Genomic DNA, 12,078 nt, shown 5'->3' on the forward strand with positions numbered 1-12,078 from the left:
TCATTTTTCTCCCATTCTCAATGTATAATTGCTATCAGATGGCCTCCACTGGATCAAACACACACTCTACTGTTTCTCCAAATGTGTAAGGATGTCATCAAGTTTCTGAATGTAGATCATGTCCACTTCATTCCAGGTCTCACATCTGGAGATAATTCTGCAGTGACTACCATCAAAAACTGAGAGGAGCCTTTGCCTGCCTTCATCTGAAGCATTCTCCTCAGTGCTCAATGAAAACATGGGTTCAGCCAGGTATTATGGTGCATGCCTATAATCTCAGCACATGGGAGGCTAAGGCAAGAGGATCACAAGTTCAAGGTCAGCCTGGGTTACATATAGAGATCCTGTCTCAAGGAAGCTAACTAAAGAAACAAATACCAAAAAGAAAGAGGGGGAGAAGAAGAAGAGTGAGAGAGAGGGAAAAGGGAAGAGGTGAGAGGGAGAGGGGAAAGAGAGAGGGAGAGGGAGAGAGGAAGGAAAGAAGAAAAAAGGAGGGAGGGAGGGAGGGGAGGAACGAAGGAAGGAAGGAAAGAAGGAAGGAAGGAAGGAAGCTGGACTCACAATGTGTTAATATTTTTAAGGAGAAGATTTAAGTGAGGAAACAATTCAAAGAATAGCAATGAAAATCACAGTCAGGACATCAAATACCACAACAGGGCTTCATTTCCTTGGAATCACAAAAATTTCCATCCATTATTGTTTTGTCTTGTTTGGAAAACATTATCCTTCCTTGGTAACAACATTCAAGCAAAAAAAAATGTAACTATAGATATACAGATATGATTTTATTTTTTCTATTTAAGAGAAAACAGCTATGTAAGTGGTGTTGGGAAGTTGATGAGCACTTGGGGCCACTTGTGAATCTTTTTTTTTTAATTTTTATTTTATTCCTATGTGCATACAATGTTTGGGTCATTTCTCCCCCCACCCCCTCCCTTACCACCCATCCCCTCCCTCTCCCCCACCCCTCGCTACCCGGCAGAAACTATTTTGCCCTTATCTCTAATTTGGTTGAAGAGAGAGTATAAGCAATAATAGGAAGGAACAAGGGTTTTTGCTGGTTGAGATAAGGATAGCTATACAGGGAGCTGACTCACATTGATTTCCTGTGCCTGTGTGTTACTTTCTAAGTTAATTCTTCTTGAACTAACCTTTTCTCTAGTTCCTGGTCCCCTTCTCCTATTGGCCTCAGTTGCTTTAAAGTATCTGCCTTAGTTTCTCTGCATTGAGGGCAACAAATGCTAGCTAGTTTTTTAGGTGTCTCACCTATCCTCATACCTCCCTTGTGTGCTCTCGCTTTATCACATCATCAAAGTCCAATCCCCTTGTTGTGTTTGCCCTTGATCTAATGTCCGAATATGAGGGAGAACATACAATGTTTGGTCTTTTGGGCCAGGCTAACCTCACTCAGAATGATGTTCTCCAATTCCACTCATTTACCAGTGAATGATAACATTTCGTTCTTCTTCATGGCTGCATAAAATTCCATTGTGTATAAATACCACATTTTCTTAATCCATTCGTCAGTAGTGGGGCATCTTGGCTGTTTCCATAACTTGGCTATTGTGGATAGTGCTGCAATAAACATGGGTGTGCAGGTGCCTCTGGAGTAATCTGTGTCACATTCTTTTGGGTATATCCCCAAGAGCCACCTATGAATCTTGACACAACTATCACTCCCTGTGGTTGGTCAGTCACTCCAGATAACAGAAAGGTGCAAATGGCATATTCTAACAGTGTCAATAAAGTCAGACATTTCAAATTTATAATAACTCCACAACCATGGTAAATACCACTGAATTCTGAGTTAGCCATAAAAAATAGGGCCAAACCCCTAGAGTTTACCAAAAATGATAGGTACTGCTATTTTTATTTTTCCTCACCCATTTCATTCTTATAGGAACTGAAGCAAGGAAACCATACAGTGAAAAATGTAAGCATACATAGTATTTATATTTGCCCAGACTATCATGCTAGAAGTTTCTTACCTACCTTCCAGATAAGCCTCAGAGTACCAAATTATACTTGTGCATAGGTTCCTATCCCTCCCCTCAATTTACCAAATCCCTACAGTATTACTTTAAAATGACTAAAAATAAAACTTTTGAAATGACTTTCAATAATTCTTTTCCTCTAATTCAGCCATTATTCGTATATAGTAACTTTCAAGTTTGATGACTTGATAATCTCTCTACACATCCGCTTTTTGGGTGGGTGGGTGGGAGAGTGGGGAATAGAACTGCCATACAACACAAGTAAATGTTGCTGATGTTTTATGAGTTTTCAGGACTTTGAAACCAACTGGTATCAATACAGCCATAGTGAGACAACAGAGATGACATAGAGAAAGAAGATTCAGTGAAACAAGGGTTATATTAACAGTATGGTTAAAGGGCTGGATATAAGGCAATCTCAAACAGCTTTCCAGAGGAAAGCCTCCTTCCATTTTCTTGTACAGTATCTAATTTCTGGCTCCTCATTTCCTCAGTAATCTGATAATTATGAAAACTGAAATAAAGTGTCATCTTTCTTGCAACAAATCAGTAAACAGAAAGCTCCCATCAGCGATGCAGATGTTTGCCAAAGCTCCTGCTGATTATTTCCTGAATATCTACCCCACAAACCACATGCAAAAAGAGCAACCTTCTCTACTCCATGAGAAACACAGCTTCTGTGTTTGTGTGAGTGCATGAATTTCAAAAGAGCATTAAGAAGTAATATGCATTGATAGTAACGAGCGGCCATAAATTTGCCTTTTATTATCCATTTAATGTTGAAATTAGACCTTTCCAGATGCTGTGATAAAAATATGGAAAAGAACATAAATAAATATGTATATATGTCCATAGAAATATAGCAAAATTAGATTTGCATTCCTCATTTTATACAAACAGAACCACTATGTATATACCAAAATATTTAGGGCTTCCCTTAAACTGTAATAAAATTTGAAATAATTCTACCTTTATTCCTCATACTAGCTTCATAGTAATCTTATAATACAAAGGTAAACTTGTGAAAATGAAAAATTCTATGTGTTACTAGGCCTTCATTTGCATAACGAATCCTAAACTCATCTACTAATGAACTAACATTATGCAGAAGTTTGTTTTCTACACTCTTCCAGCCTACCCAAAATTATAGATATTCCCACTTTAAGGAAAAAAAAAAAAAACTTCCCATCTTCTGCATTTTGTTTGTTTCAATTATTCAGGACAACCCAGGCTGATAATTACACAGTCCCCAGTTGCTGAGTAAAAGTGATGCTTAATTAGCCAGCAGGAAAGATCGATTAAGATCCAGCAGGGCATCTTGTGAGGTTCTCTCACTTTCCTGAAGGGAAAAGATTCTGACTGTGCCCTTCTGAAGGATAAAATTCCCTGCTTCTAAAGGTTTTTAAAGTCGAAGATAAGAATCATCAGCCATGCAAATTAAATCCCAGTCCTGCATATACTCGCAGACAGTACTCAGTTCGAGCATCCTGAATCCCATCATCACCAGGTTGGAAAAGACCCAGTTAACATTTGTTTCTCCCCAGCTCTCACTCATTTACCACATTTCATGCAAGTAATGTTCAGAAAACATAAAGGAAGATTTGATTTCTTCTTCCCCCAACCAAGTATATGTACCTATCAGATGCACACATTCTGAAATGTGGCCTCTTATTTTGAAAACCCAGTCTGAGATGAAGACATTCCAATATGATCAGAGGATGAACTGGATATATCAAGTTTCAGCTTTCTTCAGTAAAATCAGCACCAAAGACATAATGAAAATTATCTTACGCTGCCTAACACCTTCCTTTTAGAAATTTGGGCAAGCAAAGATGTTTAGTTTTCATCATTTTTTGTTGTTATTAATAAAGGCCAACATAAAATTCCAAAGCTATATGCAGAATAATTATCTTGAGATGCATAATTATCAAAACATTTTTATTGATAAATTACACTATGCTGGCTGCCTACCTCCAATTCAATTTAAGTATAAAGAATGATGACAAATGTGTCTTACTTTCTTAGTTTATACACTACTAAAGTAGAGTCTACTGATTGTAAATTGGTTTAAAGCTTAGAAAGGAGCATCATGAAACCAGTTTATACAAACCTAGCCTTGAGTTGCTGAAAGCCCCGTAGAATGTAGTCTCTGTGGTCCCTCACACCAGGACTGAGGCTCTCATTCCGCAAACCTTCTGCCAGGAAATCTTCAGTATCTGAAAGAAAAGAGAAAGTGGTGGTCAACAGAAGAGAGGATAAGGGAGAAAGAGGGCAATCTGAGGGATTAAGAAATGACTATTGTTTTCTTTTTAAAAAATTTATAGTTGGAGAAGAATGTAAATGTATATGTAAAGCCACCGAGCTGTATGCTGATTAATAGTTGATGGTGAATTGTATATTATGTATCCCTCACCATAATAAAGAATAACTAAATTTTGTGTATGTTTATAAGTGCCATGTTCTAAAAATCCAAAACCTTGCTATGAATTTGGAAAGCTAGTGTATGTATTAACCACATGAAATAACCTTTCTAGAACACTTTAAAGAAATACATATTTAATTATCACTGATGGTAAAGGATGGACTGACAATTTCACAAAGATATAAATATTACAAATAAGGTCACAGACCATAGGAACTAGAAAAGAAATACCAACGATTAGAGCTGAAATAAATAGAGCTGAACTGCAAAATCAAGAAGGAAAAGGTCAGGCGTTCAAAGGAGAAACATTACTTAACAGATGCATCATCAATGAAAATGACAATGCAACCAAGTGAAGGAAACCAAATGGAAAAAAAAAATGTGTCCAAAGAAGGAAACTGCAGTTAATGTGAACATACAGTATAAAATAGGGATGTGATGGAAATACACAGTATGAAACAAATCATGTTATGCTGAAGGAAGAAATTATGGGGGATATACAAATTCCAATGACAAAACATATTGGTAATTATTATAATTGCCAGAAATACTAGCTATACACTTTATTCTGAACAAAATGTTTACCATCCCTAAAAAACACATAATTAATATAGTTAAATTTTTCTGCCTCCAGAAGTTGTGCCTATAGTATGAAACTGTATCATATATACTATCAAAATAATGCTGTGAACTTATAAAGTTGGGTTACATTAAACATTTAAAAAGTTTCTTTTACATTCACACCATTCAATAGTACGAAACAGCCAAGCTCTAATGACTCATGCCTATAATACTAGCTACTCAGGAGGCAGAGATCAGAAGGATCATAGTTTGAAGTCAGCCCCAGGCAAATAGTTTGTGAGACCCTATCTTGAAAATACCCACCCCCAAAAAAGGCTATTGGAGTGGCTCAAGTGATAGAGCACTTGCCTAGCAAGCATGAGGCCCTGAGTTCAAACCCCAGTACCACAAATAATAATAATAATACCAAACAAAAAATACTAGATAACCATCTCTAGGACTTTTGATAAAATGATGAAATACAAAGCTCTGGAAATAGAAATTGTCACATAGAACCACCATCAACATCTAAGCCCCGCATTGCATCTACTACACATGTCATTTAATGGATTCCTCCAGGGACCTTTGAATGCTGAAGAACTAAAAAATGGTACATTGAATTAAAAGGTAAAAACAAATGGCATCAGAGACTCAATGCAATATGTCATGTTAATAGAATAAAGGACAAAAAAACACATCTCAATGGACACAGAAAAAGCATTTGACAAAATTCAACGGCCCTTCATAATAAAAAAAAAAAACACTCAATAAACTAAGAATTTAAGAGAGCTTCCTCAGCTTGATAAAAACACCTAAGGGCCGAAGGTGTAGCTCAGTGGTAGAGTGTATACTTACCATGTGTGAGGCTCTGGGTTTCATACACAACACCATAAACAAACAAAAAACCCATAATTCACATTGTGCTTAGTGATGAAAGACTGAATGCTTTACCCTGTTCCTAAAATCAAGAATAAGACAAGGATGTCTGCTCTCATTATTTCTACTAAACATTGTACTAGTGATGCTAGCCAAGGCAATTAAACAAGAAAATGAAGTAAAAAAAAAAATCCACATCAAAAAGAAGTAAAACTATCTCTATTTTCAAACAACTTGATCTTGTACATCGAAAACCCTAAGAAATCCACTAAAAATCTTTTAGAATTACTAAGAGTTCAGCAAGTTTGTAGGGTACAAGACCAACGTACAAAAATCAAATACATTTCTATATCATAGCAATGAACAAACTAAAAATAAAGTTAAATAAATTCCATTCAAGATAGGATTAAACATAATTTAAACTTAAAGATAAATTTTCTGGGCATGGTGGTACATACTTGTAATCCCAGCTCTCTGAGGCACAGGCATGAGCACAAGTTTGAGGCCAATCAGGGCTATAGTCAGAATTCAAGGTCACCCTGGGCTACACAACAAGACCATGTTTTGAAGAACAACAATAAAAAATTTAACAAAAGAAGTACAAAACTTAAACAATGAAAAGTACAAAACATCATTTAAGAAATTAAAAAGACCTGATGGGTGTGGTTGTGCACAACTGTGATCCCAGTACTTGGGAGGCTGAGGCAGGAGGATCTCAAGTGCCAGGCCACTCTGGGCCATATAATAAGACCTATCTCAAAAAGAAAAATAAATTAAAGACCTAAATGAATGGAAAGACAGCCTATGTTCATGGATTGGAAGACTAAATATGTTAACATATCAATGCTCCTCAAATTGCTCTAAAGGTTTAACCCAGTCCTTTTCAAAACCCTGGCTAGCTTTTTTTTCAGAAATTCATAAAATTCATTTGGAAATTCAAAGGACACAGAATAGCCATACTGAAAAAGGAAAAACAAATTTAAAGGATTCACACTTTTTGATTTAAAAACTTACAGCAGGGGATGGAGATGTGGCTCAGGTGGTAGTATGCCTGCCTGAAAAACTTACAGCACTCCAGACACTATGCTACTAGCACAAGGATAAACATATAGATCAAAGGAATAGAACTGAAAATTCAGGAAGAAACTGGCACACTTGTGCTCAACTTTTGGCAGGAGTGCTAAGACTAGCTGAGCACAGTGGCCTACATCTGTGATCCAAGCTACTCCAGAGGCTGACCAGGATCACAAGTGCAAGGTCAGCCATGGCAAGTTATCAAGACCCTGCCTCAAAATAGAAGGGGCTAAGGAAGTAACTTGGTGGCAGAGCCCTTCTCTAGCACACATGAGACCTTCATTTCATTCCCCAATACTTAAAAAAGAAAAAAAAGTGCTAAGACAATTCAGTGAAAAAAGAGTAGTTTTCTCAACAGATGATGCTGGGGCAACTGAATATTCATATGCAAAAGAATGAAGTTGAACCTCTACCTCATACACTATGCAAAAATCAACTCAACACAGATCACAGGCCCCAACATAAGAGCTAACATACACAGAACGCTCAGAAAAAAACAGGCATACATTTTGGATTAAAGGAGACTGGTGGAGCATTAGGTAGACATTGCCAATCAGGTTGGCAATCAAGATTAGCCCTTACAACTACGATTTTTCAGAACATGAATATAACAAAGATTGAACTGAAGGTTTTGCATGTAGTATGTAAAAATGTAAAAAAAAAAAAGAACAATGTGGCATAAAAGTGGAACTAATAAGACAACATATCACTGGCGATAATATTGTAAAAAGTTAGCTGGGTGCTGGTGGCTCACGCCTGTAATCCTAGCTACTCAGGAGACAGAGATCAGGAGGATCATGGTTCAAAGCCATCCCTGGCCAAATAGTTCATGAGACTCTATCTCAAAAAAACCCAACACAAAAAAGGACTGGTGGAGTGGCTCAAGGTGTAGGCCCTGAATTCAAGACCCAGTACCAAAAAAAAAAAAAAAAAAAGTTAAACTCCTACGGTAAAACAAAGAATTTTATACTTTTTAAAATTAAATGAGTTTAATTGCTATTTAAAAGATCCACATAAAATGAAACTGAAATGAAAAGAAGTATGTAAAATATCCAGGCAAATTCTTTTCAAAGCAAGAATAGTAATAATTCATATCAAAGTAGAATTCAAGGAAAAACTTAAAATAGGCCAAAGAGTCATTTTTTGAAACAAAGTATAATATTCAATAGAAATAGCCTATGTACTAAATAGCATAATACCAAAAAAAGTACAGTGAAAACTGTGAGAAATACAAGCAGAAATTGCTGATGAAAATAATTCCAATGCCACTTCTAGCCTTTAACAAATTGAGTAAACAAAAATAAGCACTATAATGATAAAGTCTATTCAGTAGGAACAGATGGCAAGTAATTAATGAGAAAATTTAAAAGTACCAAAAAGGAGATGAAATTAATTTTAATGATATTTATTTATTTATTTAATATAATAGATCTGAAATATGTAATCAATATAAAAATATAATGGGATATTTTGCTTTTTTGTATTAAGTTTTCAAAGCTCACATCTCAGTTCAGACTAATCCCATTTCAAATGCTCAAGAGTCACATGTGGAGAATGGCTACTACTTTGCACAGTGCAGATACAGAGGTCTGAAATAAATATGATTAACAGTGACAGCAGAGAGAAGCTAGACCTCGTCATATAGCAACAGCTATGGAAATTTTACAAAAATTGATTAAACAATGGATTACAAAGATACATCAATAATTTCTTTAAAACTCAGCCAAGTATGTAGGTACAGGCCTATAATGCCAGCACTCTGGAGGCTGAGGCAGAAGACTGCAAGTTTGAAGCCAGCCTGGACCACAGAGCAAGACCCTGTCTCAAAAAATCAATAATAATAATGATAAAACTCAGACATCTTATTTTGTGGCCACAATTAAATAAAAACAGAATATATTAAAAACTAAATAGATTCCTTCATACATAGACATTGAAAATATAAACTCTTACACTTATCCTGGGTCAAAGAGAAATTCAAAAATTATAACTGCCACCTAATGAGAAAACAGCCTTTATAAAATAGTATAATATAATATAACTAGCATTATGCAGTGACAAATTCACAAACCTGAATATTTTCAATATTAAACAAGAAAGAATGAAAACAATTGCAATAAGCACCAAACTCAAGAAATCAGGAAAGAATAATAAAATAAGCCTATGGGAAACAGAGAAATGAAACAGTAGAGATAAAAGCAGAAATTAATTACTCAGAACATGGTTTTCTAACTGTGCTCTCTGGAGTCATAAGCCTCTGATACGAAAGAGAAAGTGGGGCAGGCAAGGGCGTAGGCTCCAGAAGACACCCTTCTTGTCATTCCTCTTTGCTTTAATCACAAGTGCCTGGCTTTCTGGGGGTTGGGGAGCAGGATGGTACCAGTGGGAGGGGAGAGGATGTAGGGAAAGGGTGTAGGAGGGTGAATATAGTATAAATACTACGTATACAAGTATGGAAATGGAAAAATGAGACCTGTTGAAACTACTCCAGGAATGGAGGGAGGGGGTATAAAGGAGAATGGAGGAGGGGGTGAATTCAACTACGATATATTTGACATGTTGTAAGAGCTTTTGTAAATGCCACAATGTACCCCCAGCCCAACAATTGAAAAAGAGAGAGAGAAACAGAAAACAAAAACAAGTGCTTGACTTTTTTTTTTTTTTTACCCTGGCATTTCACATAACATTTTATTTTTTAAAAAAGACTCCATTGCATAACTAAGTGGTTAAAAAAACACTAACCTTAAAAATAGAGAGAAAAATATATGAAAGCTAAACAAATATAAGAGCTGGGATTTTTCAGAGGTGATGGGGAAATCCAACAAATTGATAAACCATTACCAAATGTAATAAAGAAAAAAGGAAAGCACAAATACTCAAATGGTAAGCAAAATGGCGCCTGTTTTCTCTCATACATGGAAGATAGACCCAAAAGATAAACATACACAAAAACAAGCATGTTCATATACAAACTCTTATGTAGAAATGTTTGTAATAGTCTATGGAACTCAGGGAAGGAGGGAGAGGAAAAGAGAATGACAGAGCATCAGCAATATCATAAAAACATCTGTGAAGATAGAAGGTATAAGGATGTGCATTGAAAGCTGTTGAAAAATAGGGGGTGGAAGGTAACCCTTTAAGGGAGAATAATGGAAGAGGTTGAATGGGCCAAAGTAAAATATATCCACAGGGGGGATACATTGAGACATCCCTTTGAGCATCAACTTAAATATCAATAATGAAAGACAGGACTATAAAAAAGGAACAGTATGGGGGGGTACTAGTGAGAGGGGGAGGGTGAATGAAGGAGATTAAGGGAAGGGTATATGGTGGATGGACTTCATATACTTACATGAAATAGAACAAAGAAAACCTCTTGCAATTGCTTTAAGTGGGGCTGGGAGGAGGTTAGGGGGAGAGACAATGGGGGTGATCTAACCAATGTACAATATAAGCTTAACTGGAATTATTACTATGAATCCCCCCCCAGTATAACACATATATCCTAATTTAGAAAATTTATAATAAAAAGAACAAAAACAAGGAGAAAATTTTACAAATATAATGCAATATTTGATAAAGATGATTTCAAGTTTCTTACTTGTGCTTAGGTACAATTTAAGTTTTGTGATAGTGGGTATCATTTTTCCCCTCTAAAATACTATTTCAAAATTAATGTCATATAAACAAAATAAAATGCCATGCAAATAAATTTGAAAATCTCAATGAGACAATTGCTGACAAAAAAACAGGCCAGGGTGTAGCTCAGTGGTAGAGTACATGGGACCCTGGGTTGGTTCAACCCCCAGCTCGCTTGCTCACTCTCCGCTCCCCGCCCCACCCCAACCCCGCATTTTACTAAATATAGAGAAACCAAACATAGGCACATTACAGTCAAACTGCTGAAAATCAAAGATAAGAAGAAAATTTTCAAAGCAGTCAAAGAAGATTTACGCTTTACATACAAGAAAACAATGATAAGAACAAAAGTTGAGTTTCACCAAAAATAATGGAGGCCAGAAGACACTAAAATGACATATTTAAAGCACCAAAAGGAAAAGAAAAAAAAATTAAAAGACCCCATCAACCCCGAACTATATTCAGCGACAGCAGCCATCAAAATATGAACGCAGAATAAAGACATTTTTTCAGATAAACAAACACTGAGAGAAAGCTTTGCTAGGAAGCCTCCACTAATGGATATCTAAAGGAAGTTATACGTAGCTGAAGAGAACTGACATCAGACAGGACTAGGAGCATTGAAGTGCTAATGCTTCAAATTCACTTTTCTCTTCATTTCTTCAAAAGATAACAGACATGTAAAACAGAGACTTTAACACTGCACCACACAGTTTATTATAACTTATTATGTACATACAAAATATATGACAATAGCATAGAGGATGGGGGAAGGGAAATAAATGAAACCCTTATAAATAAATAAACACCCAGTATTAACTCTAAATGAATTATGATAAGTTAAAGAACACAGTGGATTTGCTGGAAGCAAGCCTAACAAAATGAAGGATGCAGTTTTAAAAACAATAGAAAATTTGAGTTTTTAAATGTTTTTGTTAGTATATGATAGTTATATGGGTTTTTTTTTTGTCCTATTTGAACTTTAATTTCTTCTTTTTCTAGTTTCTTGAGGCAAAAATCTTAGATCAGCTTTTAAACCTTTCTTCTCTAGTATACGCATTTAAAGCATGGATTTAGCTGCTTTTTCCTAAAAATTTTGATATATTTTATAATCATTCAATTTGAAATATTCAGAGGAGAATATTTCTCCCTTGATTTATGTATTTCAAATTCTTAAGGCTTTTAGATAGCCTACTGTTATTTGATTTCTAACTTAATTCCTTCATGGGCTGAAAACATAAAGTACACAAAGTTATATTTTTAACATTTATTAAGACTTTATAGGGTTAGGGGTATAACTCAATGGTAGATAGAGCACTTTCTTGCCTAGCAAGCACAAGGTCCTGGATTTGATTCCCAGTACTGAGAGATGAAGAGAGAGAAACTTTATGCCCTAGGTATGGTATATCTTGTCAGACATTCTGTGTACACTTGAACAAAATGTGTATCCTGCAGTGGCTGGATGCAGTGTCTATGAAGGTCAATTAGGTCAAAATGGTTGATAGTGTTGTT

General features: G+C 35.8%; 1 protein-coding gene across 5 annotated transcripts in view; it reads right to left on the reverse strand.

Moving 5' to 3' along the window:
* Skap1 (src kinase associated phosphoprotein 1) overlaps nucleotides 1-12,078 on the reverse strand; it is a 288,040-nt gene that overhangs the window by 260,905 nt on the left and 15,057 nt on the right. For all 5 annotated transcript variants that reach the window (XR_012438612.1, XM_074045942.1, XM_074045941.1 and 2 more), the window contains exon 2: nucleotides 4,105-4,210. Coding sequence is in view for 4 of the 5 variants with exons in the window: in XM_074045942.1 (XP_073902043.1) it covers nucleotides 4,105-4,210 (106 nt within the window). In the remaining variant the exon portion in view is untranslated. The remainder of the gene's footprint in view (nucleotides 1-4,104; nucleotides 4,211-12,078) is intronic.

This window comes from Castor canadensis, chromosome 11 (assembly GCF_047511655.1).
Source record: "Castor canadensis chromosome 11, mCasCan1.hap1v2, whole genome shotgun sequence".
NCBI classification, from domain to species: Eukaryota; Metazoa; Chordata; class Mammalia; order Rodentia; family Castoridae; genus Castor; species Castor canadensis.